This window comes from Jaculus jaculus, chromosome 9 (assembly GCF_020740685.1).
Source record: "Jaculus jaculus isolate mJacJac1 chromosome 9, mJacJac1.mat.Y.cur, whole genome shotgun sequence".
In the NCBI taxonomy this organism is placed as follows: Eukaryota; Metazoa; Chordata; class Mammalia; order Rodentia; family Dipodidae; genus Jaculus; species Jaculus jaculus.
Genome location: NC_059110.1, coordinates 15,454,115 through 15,471,794, shown reverse-complemented (window position 1 = coordinate 15,471,794; position 17,680 = coordinate 15,454,115). Strand labels below are relative to the sequence as shown.

Here is a 17,680-nt window from a genome sequence, read left to right as displayed (position 1 = left end):
CTGTGAAGGAAGGCCAGCTTCTTCTGCCATTATGGAACTTCCCCTGGATTTGTAAACTTCAACAAATATCCCTTCCTCCACAACTGTGCCTGGTCTGGAAGTTCATCTCAGCGAACCTGAGGCTCTGCTACATCTTCTAAAGCTGAGGGAACTCAGTGAGACCACTGATGGGTTCTTCATGCCTTGAGCTATACTGAGCACCTGGGCTCTCCTTCAGTAAATGAATGTCGAGAGCATTTGTGCAATTGATGACAAATACCCAGGAATCTTAAGTACTAAAGGCAGGGCTTATCTCTGGGATAAGAGAGTTAATTATCCAATCTGTGCTAAAACTTCTACTCCAGGGCTGCAGAGCTGGCTCAACAGTTGAAAGATGCTTACAAAGCCTGCAGGTCCGGGTTCATTTCCTCAGTACCCATGTAAAGTCAGACGCACAAGGTGATGCGCATGTTTGTAGTTTGTTTACAGCAGCAGGAGGTCGGTCGGTCTGCCTGCCTCTGTCTCCCTCTCTCTCATAAATAAATAAATAATTTTTTAAATAAAAATATTAACTCTTGGGCTGGAGAGATGGCTTAGCGGTTAAGCGCTTGCCTGTGAAGCCTAAGGACCCCGGTTCGAGGCTCGGTTCCCCAGGTCCCACGTTAGCCAGATGCACAAGGGGGCGCACGCGTCTGGAGTTCGTTTGCAGTGGCTGGAAGCCCTGGCGCGCCCATTCTCTCTCTCTCTCCCTCTATCTGTCTTTCTCTCTGTGTCTGTCGCTCTCAATTAAAGAAATAAAAAAATTAAAAAAAAATATTAACTCTTGCTGGGCCATGACCTTGGGCGAGTCACTTATCTAAGTCATGGATATGGTAGCAAGATAACAGCAATAGACCTTCAGTTACTCGATGATATGATTCTTTGTAAATGTCAACAGAAACGTACAGCTTTTAGGTCATATGAAATGTCCTCAACTAGAAGGCTGCAGTCTAGTAATTCCTGGCTATTTTCTTTTATTATCAGTGAACTTCTTCAAGATCTAGAGAACTGTGACAATGACCCAGTGGCCATCGCAGAGTGCTTTGTGTCCAAGGTAAGCTGGGTTTGTTTTTCTGGACCAACGAACATAAACAGCTTGTTTTCATTTTTAAGTTAGGTAACCGGTTTGTTCCATATTGCATGAAATTATGGATTTCTTTTGTTTTGTGTTTGTTTCAACATAAAGAATCATATAAACTATTGGAAGAAAGAGATTGGGTAACCATCCTAAAACTTGTATCTGGTTGTTATTATTCATTCTTTACTTGGAAAGGCTTGAAGGATGGAGTCCAAAGCAAAACAGTCTTAGAAAAATAAATCCATGCGACATACCACTAAAAATCAGCTATGAAAATACACAAAAGGAGGCTTGGGAGATGGGACAGCGGTAAGAGTGCTTGCTGCTTAAGCCTAGTGGCCTGACAGAGCCTGACCGCCCACGTCCAACTGCACAGCAGCCACGTGAAAAGCCGGGCATGGCCACGCATGTCTGCAGCCTCGGTCCTGCAGGGAGCCAAGACGGCAGAGTCGCTGGGGCTTACTGACTGGAATGATGGTGGCTCTGGATTAAGGGAGAGACTTCGTTTTAAGGAGCTGCATGGACAAGTAGGGCTGGAGAGATGGCTCCGCTGTTACAAGTGCTTGCTTGCAAAATCTACCTGACCGAGTTCAGTTCCCAAGCCACCCAGGGAAGCCAGCTACAAAAGTGACATGAGTATCTGGTGTTTGCAGCTGCAAGAGGTCCTGGCATGCACATGCGCTCTCTCTCTCTCTCTCTCTCTCTCTCTCTCTCTCTCTCTCTCTCTCTGTCTCTGTCTATCTCTCTCTGTCTCTCTCTATCTCTCTCTCTCTCTCTTAAGTAAATAAAGTTTTTAAAATTGTTTTCTAAATATTTTTATTTATTTATTTGATAGAGGGAAAGAAGCAGAGAGAAAGAGAGAGAGAGAGAGATAGAGAGAGAGAGAGAATGGGCATGCCAGGGCCTCTAGCCACTGCAATTGAACTCCAGATACATGTGTCCCCTAGTGCATCTGACTTACATCGGTCCTGGGGAATTGAACCGAGGTCCTTTGGCTTTACAGGCAAGTGCCTTAACGGCTAAGCCATCCCTCCAGCCCAGTAAACATTTTTCAAACAGAAATTCATAGATGAGTGAAAGAGGAAGACACTCAATGCTGTCCTTTGGCTTCCAGGGGTGTGCATCTTCACACACACACACACACACACATCACACCCCATACTGCACACACTCACACACATACACACACACACACATCACACCCCATACTGCACATGTTCTCTCTCTCTCTCTCTCTCTCTCTCTCTCACACACACACACACACACACACACACATAAGAATCTAAATGTTTACATGTAACATGGGTGTTACTAACTTGGTCTCTGTCCTTATCATCCAGGGGAAAAAGAAAAGTAAAGTTGGTCTCCTGCATCTTAGAACTGCACCTGGTTGTCTTATCTTTGTCTTACATCACAAGGATGGTTTGGAAAGCTACAAGGAGTAGACTTGACTTTGACAACTTAAGGGCACTGGGCTCACGCGCTAAAGCTGGAAGGAGGCAGCGTTCTCAGTACACCTGGCCGTCTTTGATTCCCTTTCTCAACCTGCAGCCCCGCACAGATAGGATCCTGTCTTGCTTAAGCTTCTCTGTGGAATTAAGCAGCTTGGCTTGAGGAGATAGCTTCATCGGTCAGGTGCTTACCTTGCAAGCATAGGGACCTGAGTTCAATCCCCAGAACCCAAGTGAAAAAGCTAGGGCTAGAGAGATGGCTTAGCGGTTAAGCGCTTGCCTGTGAAGCCTAAGGACCCCGGTTCGAGGCTCGGTTCCCCAGGTCCCACGTTAGCCAGATGCACAAGGGGGCGCACGCGTCTGGAGTTCGTTTGCAGTGGCTGGAGGCCCTGGCGTGCCCATTCTTTCTCTCTCCCTCTACCTGTCTTTCTCTCTGTGTCTGTCGCTCTCAAATAAATAAATAAAAAATGAACAAAAAAAAAATTAAAAAAAAAAAAGCTAGTCATGGTAATCCACAGTGCGAACCCCGGTGCTAGGGAGTTAAAGCCAGGCAAATCCCTGGGACGTATTGGCGAGCACTCTGGCCTAATTAGTGAACTGTAGGCAATGAGAGATCCTCTGAGGAAAGGTGGATGACAGCTGAGGTTGTCCTCTGGTCTTCACACACGCCCACCCGCTCGTGCATCTGCACACACGTGTGCGCACACGAGCACACTGCTTTTTGTTGTTGTTGTTGGAAAACTCCTCGCAGAAACTTTTGCAGCAAAATTTCACGTGGTTTCTACAGTTGGGTGAAGGTTTGAAATGGACAGGAGTTTAAGTAGAGTTCCAGGTGGTGCTTTGGGACCAACCATGAGTTAGCACCTCATTTAGAGCCCCGGAGTCCAGGGTGAACTTAGGATGTGGCCCCATCCTGAGCTGGCCCCAGAATTGTTCCATACAGTCATCTCCAGTGGCTGCAGATCCAGCCAAGCGGCTTTGAATCCAAACACAACACCACGCCGGGTTTTAGTGTTGACGTTGCTTAAAGGTGACCAGCGTGCTTGTGCATAATGTTTGTGTATCACCTGGTGTGTAACCTTGCCCAACTCCACAGGCGCTGGTGTGTGTCCCATGTAAAATGTTAGCTCACACGCGCTGACACAGACACAATCATTCCCCATTGGTTCCCTTATAGGGTAGGAACCGTAAAGGGACAAAGAAAACAGCCTGGAAATGGTAGCAGTGGTAAGAAGATAGGCCGCGTGTATCAAAGAAGATGTGTTAAAATAACCACAGCACATAGATGCAACATGGAAGCTTTCAGAAACATTTGGCTCTTACTGGTAACTGTAATCAGAAGCTGATTAAAGATGGTCCAGCATCTGCCTAGCTCTGCCTTAATTATTCACATAAAAAGTTTGTTTATGCGCCTGCCTGCCAACTCCCAAATCTTATTTTTCATTGTAATGGTGCCAAGTTTAATTAGAAGACCGGCTTCAGCGCTGCAAACTCTCACGTGGCAGCCGGGACGGAGCGCCGGGTCCTTTGCAGCCGGCTCCTCACTCAGCACCCTGAAATTTAGCCGAGATTACGTTTTCTGAACCACCAGCAGCTGCCGTGCTCCAGGAGGGACGGAAAATTGCTGTAATTGCAAGGTCATTAGCGAAGGAGGTAACGCTGGCGGTTGACTCCCGCTTTCATGTGAATGGCGCAGGCTGACGCGGAGACTCGTCTTTGACCTGGGGTCCTTTGTGGTGTGTGTAGGCTGAGCGCATTTTTACCAGCAAGAGGATTCCATTGTTCCTTACCTGTTAGTCCCATAGAATAAAGATTGGTGGTTCTCTTGAGGAGCAAAACTTCCCCTACCAGGCAGACCGATGTCTGGTCTGCTGGCTGTGTTCTAGAAGCAGGCTGCCTCTGTGGTGGTTTGACGGTGAACGTCCCCACGGCCTCAAGTGCCTGTGATTAAGTCTCATACTTGATCCCAGCTGGCGGGGCCTTTGGGAGGTTCAGAAAACGTAATCTTAACCCATCTTTGATATACTCAACCTGTCTTCTTGCCAGTGCTAGCAGTAACCAACGTAGGGACTTTTTTTTATTATTATTATTATTTGAGAGTGACAGACAAAGAGAAAGAGGCAGATATGTATAGAGAGAGAACTGGCGCGCCAGGGCCTCCAGCTACTGCAAACGAACTCCAGATGCATGCACCCCCTTGTGCATCTGGCTAACGTGGGGCCTGGGGAATCGAGCCTCGAACCAGGGTCCTCAGGCTTTACAGGCAAGAGCTTAACCACTAAGCCATCTCTCCAGCCCAACCTAGGGACTTTTAAAAAAAAATTTTTTGTGTGTATTTTATTTGAGAGTGACAGACAGAGAAAGAGAGAGAGAATGGGTGTACCAGGGCCTCCAGCCCCTGCAAACGAACTCCAGATGCATGCGCCCCCTTGTGCATCTGGCTAACGTGGGTACTGGGAAATCGAACCTCGAACCAGTGTCCTTAGGCTTCACAGGCAAGTGCTTAACCACTAAGCCATCTCTCCAGCCCAACCTAGGGACCTTTAAAGCCATTGTTTTTATAACTCTGCAGAACATTACAGATCTAAGCTAGAGCCTGCATGTGATCATTAAGGATATGCAGCTGACTGAAATCAAAACCCTGAGATGGGAATAGAGCCGAGGTGTCACAAATGGTGACTGATCCTACGAGTCTTCAAGAGAAGCCAGAAATCAGACTGGGAAGATGATGGCTCAATGGTTAAAGGTGCTTGCTTGCAAAACTGGCCAACCTTGGTTCAAGTGCCAAGCCACTCACATAAACTACATGGGAAAAAGTGGTGCAAGTGTCTTGCGTTCACGTATAGCAGCAGGAGACCTGGCATAGTCCTCCCCACTCCACACACACGTGCAAATAAGTAGCTAGAAAGTGAGTAAAAAGAGAAGCCAGAAATCAAGATATTTAGGGCTGAGGAGATGGATCAGCAGTTAAAGATGCTTGCTTGCAGAGCCTGTTGGCCTGGATTTGATTTCCCAGTACTCACATAAAGCCAGATACACAAAGTGGCGCATGCCCTTTGGGTTCATTTGCAGTGGCAGCAGGTCATGGTGTGCTCACACTTGCCCTCCCCGCCCCCACCACCAGCTCGCTCTCTCTCTCTCTCTCTCTCACAAATAAAGTATTTTTAATATTTTATTTTTATCTATTTGAGATAGGGAAAGAGGCAGAGTGAGAGAGAGAGAGAATAGGCACACCAGAGCCTCTAGCCACTGCAAATGAACTCCAGATGCATGCGCCACCTTGTGCATCTGGCTTACGTGGATCCTGGGGTATCGAACCTAGGTCCTTTGGCTTTGTAGGCAAGCGCCTTAACCACTAAGCCATCTCTCCAGCCCCAAGTAAAATATTTTTTAAAGAAATCAGTATATGGGCTGCACAACTGAAAAAACGTTGACAACTAATTTAGTCTCTCTTTTATTTTGATGTCATCATCTTTTCCTCCTATTATGAGGGTCTTGTGTAGGTAGTGCCAGGCACTGCGAGGTTGCAGATATCCAGGCCACTTCGTTTCTAGAAGGTTGACTGTTTCTAGAAGCAGTCCTACCCTTCCTTTGGCTCTTACATTCTTTCAGTCACCTCTTCTGCAATAGACAAGTAACTTAGGCAATTGAGTACTACACGTGAAAATTTTACTCAAGTGTACAATAGTGGACGTGCCAGGAGGAAGCATAGGCTATTTCGACTGTGGGAAAACAAAGTGGCACAGGCCCTGTGAGGAAGAGACTGGCTGAGTCTAGCGTGGGATTTACCCCATCACCCACCAACCCACTTCCTGAAATCCAGAGCAAGGATGGACCAATGAACATTCATTGAGAGTACTACTGTGCTTGCCAGTAATATTTGTTCCTCCAAATATTCCTCCAAACGGTCCAGACGCCCCCAAAGAAGAAGCCAAACAAACCATAGTGTCTATAACCACGTAAGGACACACTGTGGCTCATTGAAAGCCAATGAGTCTTCACACACTGTTGGAGGGAGGGTGCATATGTGCTGGTTCGGTTACCCTTATCTGCAATGCTCAGCATGCGAAGTATATTGGGAATGTTTATGTGCGTGTAATACATGTAATACGGCAGCCTGCGGATGAGACCCAAGTCTAAACACCAAGTCCGCTTGTGTTTCATACAGCCTAGGCTTAAGGCAGTGGCTGTGGTATCTTCAGTGCAGCTGTGTCTTGGTTGTGAACCATCACATGAGTTCCAGCGTGGAACTTCCCACTGGTAGCATCACGTTCATTCTCAGAAGGATTGGATTTGGGGGCATGTTGGATTTTAGGGTTCATGTATTGCTATGGACTGAATAGTATTTAAATCATTTGGAAAAAAAAAACAAACAATATTCCTGTCTGTCCATTGCAAAACCCTGAGAATAATGATTAATCTAGTATCAAGAGCATCTCTGTTGCCCAGATTGTAATCTCCAAACACCATTTCCTTCAGAGGCTCGGGGCTCTGTGGAGTATGAAGTGGGAAAAGCACACACAGTCATCTGGCGTGTCTGGTCACATTGGGAAACACGGAGCTTCTGAAGGTGATGGGTCAGGTCGTGGACACTCACAAAAAGGGCATCGCCTAAAAGGATGCCCCCAGTGGTCAGAGATGGTGTAATTTCAGCATCAGTGAAGATAGTTAACTAAAATAATTGCAGCTTATTAAATAAATAGGTTTATATTTCTGAATGTACAGTGGCATTATAAAAAAATTACAGATCACCTTGGCAGGATGTTAGAGAAAGTTTTTGCATTGTTTTGAAAATTCAGAGAAAGAACTGAGCATTTGTTCTGCTTTTCCTGTATAAACCACCCAGTACAGAACAAACCAATATTTAATAGCTATAAAGAAATTCCTTTTTTAATATAGCTTATTTTATTTATTTATTTGAGAGAGAGAGAATGACACACCAGGGCTTCTACTCACTGCAAATGAACTCCAGATGCCTGTGCCACCTTGTGCATCTGGCTTGTGGGTACTGGGGAATTGAATCTGGGTCCTTAGTTTTTGCAGGCAACTGCCTTAAATGCTAAACCATAAGAGGTGGGGAGATGGCTCAGCAGTTAAGAGTGATTACTGCTCAAGCATAGATACTTCTCAGGCTGGAGTCTACCAAGTTTGACTCCCCAAAACCCACATAAGGAGCTGGGCATCGGGCCTGGTGGCGCACGCCTTTAATCCTAGCATTCGGGAGACCGAGGTAGGAGGATCGCCATGAGTTCAAGGCCACCTGGAGACTTCATAGTGAATTACAGGTCAGCCTGAGCCAGAGTGATATCATACCTCAAAAAAATAAAGAAGAGAAGGAAAGAAAGAGAGAGAAGAAAGAATGAAAGAAAGGAAGGAAGGAAAGGGTAAAAGGAAAGGAAAGAAGAAAAAGCTGGGCATGGCCGTGCACACCTGTAATTCCAGTCCACTTAGGGTGGAGACTGGAGGATCCCTGGAGCTCGTACTGACAGCAGCTCTGGGCTTAAGGAGAAACCGTGCCTCAAGGAAGTACTCTATGAAGTGATAGAGAAAGATAACCAAAGTTCTCCTCCAGTCTCCACATACCCACGTACAACACATGCAACTGGGCCACACACACTCATGCACACACACACACATGCACAGATACAATACACATGCTCTACATGCGCTTGCACAAGAAAATATTATAACTAACAAATGAAGAAAGGGTAATAAAATTAGAAATATTATCATTTGTAACCCCAATAAATTAATAGAACTAAGCAACGATTACCAATGACCACTAATTACCACCAAGAGTAACTTAGTGATTAGGAGCTTGCCTGCAAAGCCTAAGGACCCAGGTTCAGTGCCCAAGTACCCACATAAAGCCAGATGCACAAAGTGGCACATGCATCTAGAGTTCGTTTGCAATGGCTAGAGACCCTGGCACACCTATATTCTCTCTCTCTCTCTCTCTCTGTCTGCTTGCAAATTAATAAAAACTTAAAACAAATAAATTACTTTTAAAAAAACATTCACTGCCTTTGAGAGGTGGGTACTGTGCTAGGCGTGTGCAGGCGAGCAGACGTGATCTCTCCTCTCAGATGATTTTCAATAGGTCAGCCAACCTGTTATGCCAGGAGACCACACTGTAACCCCTGCCCTAAAAGAACTCTCACTGGTATGAGATAAACAGAAAATGCCACTGTCATTTGGTCAGTCGGTGCTCCCAGAGAGGCTGGCGCTGGGTGTGGTAGTGGATACCAAGAGCTAAAAGCAGTTGTCTCGGCCTATGAGGTCAAAAAAGACTTCCTGAGAAGCTGATAGAGGATGGTTCAGTCATTCCTCATGGTCAACAACTCTGCTGTCTGCTTTAGCAGGGCCATTACTTTTATTTTTGTTGTTAATCACAAGAGGACTTTGCATTATTAATAGATTAGCTGCTTTTGTTAGGGAGAGCATTAATACAGTACAGTTTATGGGTTTTTTTTTGTTTTTTTTTTAATTTTTTATTTATTTATTTGAGAGAGACAGACACACAGAGAAAGACAGATAGAGGGAGAGAGAGAGAATGGGCGCGCCAGGGCTTCCAGCCTCTGCAAACGAACTCCAGACGCGTGCGCCCCCTTGTGCATCTGGCTAACGTGGGACCTGGGGAACCGAGCCTCGAACCGGGGTCCTTAGGCTTCACAGGCAAGCGCTTAACTGCTAAGCCATCTCTCCAGCCCCAGTTTATGGTGTTAAGATCACAGTATATTAGACTCCACTCACTAACTCAATTGGGATCCAAGGCTGGCTCCTTATGGTACAAGGAGAGGGGGAATGAAGGACTCAGGAACCAGATGGATGCCATGACAGGCTTCGGACTCCTCAGTAGGCCAAAGTTTCTGTTTCCTGGCAAGGTCTAAGTTTTTATTTTCTGGTAAGGGTGGATTTAACACTTACTGGAAACTGACTATGCCATACATTCCTGTAGTCATAGATAAGTTCAATTCCCCTAGCCCCAGCCCGCCAACTTTGCCCGCCAAAATCCTAAGCCAATCAGAAGAGTACACTGTTTCAATCAACCAATCATGTACCCGTCCCCTTCCCCTATGTTCAAATCCCTATCAAAACCCTAGCCTCCCGCTACTCGGGGCTCTTGTACAGATCCACCACGCTGGTGAAGTCAAGACACTGAGCTTCAGCCCGAAATAAAGCTCCTTGCCCTTGCAAAAAAAAAAAAAAAAAAAAAAAAGACTTCCTGGAAGAAACCGCCTGTATTTAGTCTCCAATGGGCATGGTGGGTATGCGGTAGGAAGGGTGAGGGCAACAGCAAGCAGAGAGGGCTGCATCTGCAAGACATTGGACGTGTGCTTCCAGTAGCTTTCTCTTCTCACGTACTCCAGCATGCTCTCAGTACCTGCTATCTACGTGACCTGCTGACATTTCCCTCCCACGCTGAGTGTCCACAAGGAGTCCATGAGATCCTTGAGGCAAAAACATTATTCTCATCCTCTTCCCATTTGGCTTCAGCTTCACTGGAACCCGGCAGATGTTCACAGTGATTGGTGGGCTCCAGTGAGTTCACATTTATGTGGGTTCTGGCAATGTAACAGTGGACACACATACTCCCCATAGGGGCTCAGAGGCCAACCAGTGTGCTTAGACAAAGGAAAGCCCGACAGGTATTTCTTGTACTGCTTTTGAATGAACGTTGATGCCTGCACTTTATTTATTTATTTATTTATTTATTTATTTATTTATTTATTTTGGCTCATGAAATTCTCTCTTATTTCCTTGTAGAGTGAAGAATTCCATATTTATACCCAGTATTGCACGAACTACCCAAGGTATGATGAACTAAGAAAGGAACGGGCTTCTGATCAAATCCATGTTGTTTCAAGTCAACAGATCTAAAGGCAGGCGTTGTGTGTCTGTCCCTGTGCTTTAGATGATGGGACAAGTGAAACTTGCTGGGGTCGGGTTTACAGTAATCGCCGATAGTAATATCAACTACTATCCCGTTGGATTGTGGGGCACCTAGTGGAAGCAGTGCAGGGAAATTTTGTGAAGGTCATTGAAGGAGACCAAAAAGATTGCCAGGTATCACTGAAGAAAAACAGAGGCATAAATTTACCACAGACTACTCTGTGTGCTGGCCTGCTAACATCTTCCTGTGTGCCACATTGTTGAGATGGGGAAATATTGTTAGTGAGTTGATGGAATGCAGCTGGGGGAAAATGCATTCTGGTTTTGCTTGGGAAGTTTTATGAACACTAGGAGTTTTATAGAGTTCAGAAAGAACCCATCATTAAAAAGCCAGCATTGGGCTTGGAGAGATGGCTTAATGGTTAAGGAATTTGTCTACAAAGCCAAAGGACCCAAGTTCAAGTCCCCAGGACCCACGTAAGCCAGATGCACAAAGGGGTGCACGCAGCTGGAGTTCGTTTGCAGTGGCTAGAGGCCCTGGTGTGCCCATTCTCTCTCTCTCTCTCTCTCTCTCTCTCTCTCTCTCTCTCTCTCTCTCTGTCTGTCTGTCTCTTTCTCTCCCCCTGCCTATTTCTCTTTCTCATAAATAAATAAATAAATAAAAATATTTAAAAACAAAGCCAGCATGAAGAAAGAGGGCTGGTCACCTCCCAGGGATGGTGAGTCAGTTTCACTCACACCAAAAAGTGATGGCAAGAAAACAGTCTGGATAAGATATGAACTGCTCAGAAAGAGGCCAAGACAATTGGCCTCAACTGTGGGCATTGCTTTTCACCCTACAAGCCATTGATTGGGCATGTGACTCCTAAACACTGTGTTAACTGTTAATGACAGCACACCGAACTTAACACAGCCATACAGAGATATTGAGGGCTTCAAGGAATGCACCCCACCCATCCCAGTGCCTGGCACCCAAGAGATTCTCACTAAGTGCAAGTTCATTACCACCCCTACCTGCATTTGATGCTGGCAGTCACTGAGGACAATTTGACTCCACAAGGGTCTTGTAGCTGATGCTTGACCTGCTGAGGATTTCAACACAGCTTTTCTAACTTCAAGCCACCTGCCTTGGCGTGTTTCTAAAGTTCTGAGGCCTTGTGACCCACTGTGCCCATGATTAGCAGATTCTCACAGGCCAGCCAGGAGGAGAACTGTAGAAACTGACATTCTCTTGTCTCGTCTGTCAGAGGTGGTACCTAGGTACCCAGTGTGTGATGGGATCCATGTGCTTGAGCCTGCATGTGCCTGCAAGGAAGAAACACGTATGCACACACCGAAGCAGGCCAGAAAACTAGTTTGTGTTAAAAGGGACAAAAAGCCAGAAGCTCAGATTTATTTTGGATAAACCACTTCTCACTGGATGGCTTTCGTCTCTTCCCCTAAATAGTGGTCAAGATGTTGTGCCATGGTTACTTACCATGGTTTGGTGGATAGCCATCTTTCCCCCAGATTTCTCTTTAAAAAAAAAAAAAAAAAAACCCACATGCATATTCAGCCAGTTATCTGCAATCCCTGTCTTGAGGCACACCCATGGCCGGCAGTTTCACTTAAGCAAGTTTCTCTGACATGGTATTTGTTTCTTCCTTGGTGATGAAGATATCAGGAAAATTGTAGGATATCCCAAATTAATCCCATGATCCTTAAACCTGAACCCCACTTGTACCACACCCTAGTTCAGAGGAATCCCAGGATTAGCCCACAGCCTCTCCATAAAAATGCTTCCTGAGGAAAGGGGGAAAAAATCCGAATTCTTAAGAATCAACAAAATGTTGGATCCAGTAATTAGAATCAACCAGATAAAGGAACTTGTTTAGAAGGTCTGGCTGTGCACTTTTCACCATAAACATACCATGTAAAACAATAACTTTTTTACACAAACTTCTAAAATTTCAAATTCAGAAGACTTTTCAGACTTACTAAGAAAGAAGAATACAAAACAAAAGCAGTGTTTTTTGTTTTTTGGTTTTTTTCATGCTGGGCTGTTTCAGAGTCCAGGAAAAGGTAAAAAACATTTATTCAAAAGCAGTTCACACAACCCCATCCCAAACTCTGTGGATTGGCAAGAAGTAGAAACCAGCTTCCCTTCCTTCAAGCAGTTTGAATCCTTTTGAGAGTCAGAATTCAAGTAACTAAGCAGTAATGGTTGAATGTTGTTTGGGAAAATCAAATACATAGATGGGCCCAACATGGTGGTGCACGCCTTTAATCCCAGCACTCAGGCAGAAGTAGGAGGATGGATGTGAGTTCAAGGTTGGCCTGAGGCTACATGGTGAATTCCAGGTCATCCTGGCCTAGAGCAACACCCTACCTTGAAAAACCAAAAGCAAAAACAAAACAAAACAAAAATAGATGACAAATTAACATGAACTGAACTCACTATTGGAGAATAGAAGCTAAGGTTGAAACCCCAGTAGGGATGGATCAACTTAGTTTCCTGGAAAGAGTGTGTTTTTATTTTGAGCATGCCTTTGAAGAAACCTGTGTTAGCAGAGGAACGCTCGCAATGTGCTGTCAGTGAAGAAGATATGCCCAGTTCTTGCCCGACTGCTTTCTTGCCCCTTCAACTCTAGGAAGTCTGCTCTGAGACCTAGAATTCCCTTTGCCCTGTCTTAACCAGCCAAGAGTGGCAGGAGTTTTCTTCCCTGTTGGCATCCAGGCTGGTGAGACTAAATGTGGCCAGCGAGCCTTGGCAGATGTCCTCTCTCTTCGCGCCAGTCACACCCCAGTGAGTTCACCGGGGAGAGGTGCGAGCCCCTCCCTGCTTCCCTCAGGGACAGACACACACGGGGTCAGGTCACTGTTCTCAGATGGCTGCCCTGTGTGCCCTGGGCTTTTGGGAACCTGGGGGACCACGTGCCAGGTCTAATCTTTTGTGACCAGTTCTAATCTTGAGCGAGAGCTCAGGCCATCGGATGGCCAGCCAGAAGGCTACCTGGCAGCTGAGTCTAATGAACTTCAGAAAAATATTCGGGTCACACAATGGACCGTTTTGAAATCTGACTCAAGGGAGAAATAAATCAACTTTGAAAGATGGTTCTGAAAGCTGACGGGCACAAAGGGGACACTAATGGATTAATTATGAGACTCCATTTAACTTTTTCCAAGGAGTCTTATTTTGTAGTTTCTCTCCCTCTCCTTCTCTCCCCCCCACCGCCCTTTCTCATTTAACCCTGACAACATGTTAGTGACTTGGGGAAGAAAAGGGTCAAATTATTCCCACCTGCTTCCAAGTTATGCAACCATAAGATTTTGATTTACATGTACGTGTGACTATCCAAGCCCATTGGCTAGCTTTAAGTATAAAGGCCGAGCATGGTTTCAGCCACTGCCTTAAGATGTTTTGACACTCTACTTACTACATTTGGGGGGGGGGGCTGCAGAAAGACTTCTAACCCCTTTTTCCGTATGCCCTGCCATGAGACAAGTAGACATGCTGTAAGAAAGGAGACTATAGGGAATACAGAGAGTCACTGGGAGGTAGAGAATGAATCTGTTGGAAGTTTTTGAAAGGGACGTTAACTATAAGAAGGTGTCACAGCTTGTACATTTCACAAAGGTAACCGTCTAAGGGGGTGACAAGCATCCTAGCAGAAGTTCAGGTCTATGGCAAGAAGGAACTTTTAAGCCGGGTGTGGTGGCGCACGCCTTTAATCCCAGCCCTCAGGAGGCAGAGGTAGGAGGATCGCCATGAGTTTGAGGCCAACCTGAGACTCCATAGTGAATTCCAGGTCAGCCTCGATTAGAGCGAGACCCTACTTCAAAAAAAAAAAAAAAAAAAAAACCACTCCATATAATACAACCTTGCGCACCACACAAGAACATCCAGATATGGAGCCAAAAATCCAACACAAATCTCTCTATGTTGAGCCCCGTGCCCTGGTGCAGAGATACAAGTCCTAAAAGGCAGGAGCTTGCTGCTTAAGAGTGCGGATCCCTCAGAGCTGTGTTGCTGGGGTCAGACCCTTCTTCTACTCCACCCATAAGAAAAGGGACACCTGTTCTTAATTTGCCACAAGGCATTCTAGCCTGGCCATAGCTCTGTGGCTACTCCACCCAGTGTAAGGCATTTGCACTGACTGGACCTATATTTGAAACTCAGATACCCATGTAAAATATCAAATCAAGATTTATTTTTTTAAGGCTGGCATAGCGGCATACCCACTCATCCCAGCACTTGAGAGGCAGAGGTAGGAGGATTGCTATGAGTTTGAGACCAGCCTGAGAATACATCATGAATTCCAGGTCAGCCTGGGCTAGAGTGAGACACTACTTCAAAAAAAAAAAATTTTTTTTTAATGCTTTTTGCAGGCTAGAGAGATGGCTTAGAGGTTAAGACACTTGCCTGCAAAGTCTAAGGACCCAGGTTCGATTCCCCAGGACCCATGTAAGCCAGATGTATAAGGAGGCATATCCATCTGGAGTTCATTTTCAGTGGCTGGTTGCCCTGGCATACCCATTCTCTCTCTCTCTCTCTCTTGATCTGTGCCCCTCTTTCTCTCTGTCTCTCTCTCTCTCTCTCAAAATGGATAATTAAAATGAATTAATTTGTTTTTAATTTTAAAAAATGATTTTTGCAGGTCAGTGGCTGTGCTAACGGAGTGCATGAGGAATAAGATGCTGGCCAAATTCTTCAGGGAATGCCAGGAAACTCTGAAGCACTCGCTGCCCCTGGGGTCCTATCTCCTGAAACCAGTTCAGCGGATTCTCAAGTATCATCTCCTTCTGCACGTGAGTCTCCGCCTAGGATGGAACTTTCCAGGGGATGGGGCCCTGGGGTGCGTATGTCAAGTTTTGGGGGGAAGAAAAACATCAGAAAGGACTGTGGACATATGGAAACATTTTCCATACTCATACCTTACAACTGACTAATCTGCTTTGAGAAATTAAAGATATTTTTACGCTAGGCCTGCTCCCCCATTGACAACAGCCAAACAGAAAGATTTCCTTTAGCTCCATTAGTCACAGGGAGTGCTGAGGAGTGCCTTGCACTGGGCAGGGACAGTTGCAGGCAGAAAGCTATCACTTAAATGAAAAGCAGATTGTTCGTGTTTTGCTTTATTTCTGCAAGCAGCACTCCAGTAGGCCATTAGGTAAAAGAGAGGTATTATGTCTTAGATTGATTTTTGTATGAAGGCACAGAGAAGGTGCTGGAAAGGGAGTGCAATGATGGACAAGGTGGTGAGTGCTCTCTGAGTGGGGCTTAGTAACATCACATACGGATATCTGCCCTTTCTAGCATTTTCCATTACTTCTCTAAAACTCAGGGAGGCTATGGAAACAAAGATAGATGCAACTCCCAAATTCTCATTATTGATCGGCTAAGGAAGGTGATAAAGATGGAAGAAAGTTCTAGTGAAGAGAATTTGCTCAAAGTAGGATTTGCTTACCTTTACAACAGAGGGAAGACAGAACAGCAGGGTTTAGGGACAGGGCATTGGGGCAAGTCTACCTACATAAAATAAACAAATAGCTCAGTAAGAGAACACTATCATGCCTTGGCATGACCCAAAGTTTGGTCCCAGTATCATAAAAAAAAAAAGAAGGAAGGAAGGTATCATAAAAAAAGAAGGGAGGTAGGAAAGAAGAAAAGGGAAAGGAAGGGAAAGGAAAAGAAAGAGGAAAGGAAAAGGAAGGAAGAAAAGAAAGGAAGGAAAGGAGGAAGGAAGGAAGGAAGGAAGGAAGGAAGGAAGGAAGGAAGGAAGGAAGGAAGGCAGGCATTTACTGACTACCTACCTGTCTGTTGGGCACTGTGGAGGAAAAAACTCAAAAGGTTAGTAGTCTCTCGGAATCTGGGGACAGGAGTCTTGGGGGCTCTGAAGAATTAAAACAGCTGTTGTGCCCCTTCCTCTCCGCTCCCGGGGAGCAGAGCCCCATGCTAAGCTGAGTGGCAATGAACCTACCCTGACCACCCAAGAATAGAGTTTTTGAATTCTGAGCTTTCTCAGAACTCTGAAGGACTCAACCACTACCTATATGCCAGCACCGTCAGAGGTTTTTCTGAGGATAATATCCACGGGGCTGGAGAGATGGCTCAGCAGTTAAGGCACTTGCCTGCAAAGCGAAACTACCTGAGTTCAATTCCCCAGTATCCACATAAAGTTGTAATAAATTAGAGAATTAATCTTAGAGCTTAGCATTCTGAAGTTGCTGGTGGCCAGTCTAAAACAGCTCTTAGTGACATAGTCCTAATAGTTACAAGTAAAAATATACTTGTTTTCCTCACAGAGGAAGAAAAAAGTATTTCACACAGTACTCAATGTATAACAGACAAAAAATATCATGCATATTCCATTTTTACAAAAATATTTTTCTTTATTTTCAAGCAGAAATGGGAGTGGGGGAGAGAATGAATGTGCCAGGGCCTCCAGCTTCTATAAATGAACTCCAGATGCATGCGCCACTGCACATCTGAACTTATGTAGGTACTAAGGAAGTAAATCCTGGCTGTCAGGCTTTGTAAGTGCCTTTAATCACTGAGAAATCTCTCTAGCCCTTATTTATTTTTTGATTTGAGAGAGAGAAAAAGATAAGAGTATGGGCATGCCAGGGCCTCCAGCCACTGCAAGCAAACTCCATATGCATGTCCCTCTTTGGGAATCTGGCTTTACGTGAGTACTGGGGAATCAAACCTAGGCCATCAGGCTTCACAAGCAAGCACCTTTAACCACTGAGCCATCTCTCCAGACCCCAGTCTTTATCTCTTAATTTTTAAAAATATTTTACTTTTATTTATTTATGTATTTGACAGAAAAAGAGGGAGAGAGGGAGAGAGAATGGGTGCATCAGGGCCTCCAGCCATTGGAAAAGCATACCCAGGCCATCAAGCTCTACAAGCAAGCACTTATAACCACTGAGCAATCTCCCTGGCCCCCAGCCCTTATCTCTTAATTTTTTTTTAATATTTTATTTTTATTTATTTATTTATTTGACAGAGAAAGAGGGAGAGAGTATGGGCGCACCAGGGCCTCCATCCACTGCAAACGAACTCCAGACGCGTGCGCCCCTCATGCATCTGGCTAACCTGGGTCCTGGGGAATCGAACCTGGGTCCTTTGGCTTTGCAGACAAACACCTTAACCGCTAAGCCATCCCTCCAGCCCGCTTAGCTCTTAATTTTAAGGAATGATGGTAGCTCACAAATAAGTAAGCAAAAGTAAAATATAAGGAAGCCTAAGGTACCG

General features: G+C 45.3%; 1 protein-coding gene across 3 annotated transcripts in view; it reads left to right on the top strand.

Moving 5' to 3' along the window:
* Plekhg1 (pleckstrin homology and RhoGEF domain containing G1) overlaps positions 1–17,680 on the top strand; it is a 271,519-nt gene that overhangs the window by 216,401 nt on the left and 37,438 nt on the right. For all 3 annotated transcript variants that reach the window (XM_045158697.1, XM_045158699.1, XM_045158698.1), the window contains 3 exons: positions 1,003–1,072; positions 10,315–10,361; positions 15,078–15,228. In XM_045158697.1, coding sequence (XP_045014632.1) covers positions 1,003–1,072; positions 10,315–10,361; positions 15,078–15,228 — 268 coding nt within the window. The remainder of the gene's footprint in view (positions 1–1,002; positions 1,073–10,314; positions 10,362–15,077; positions 15,229–17,680) is intronic.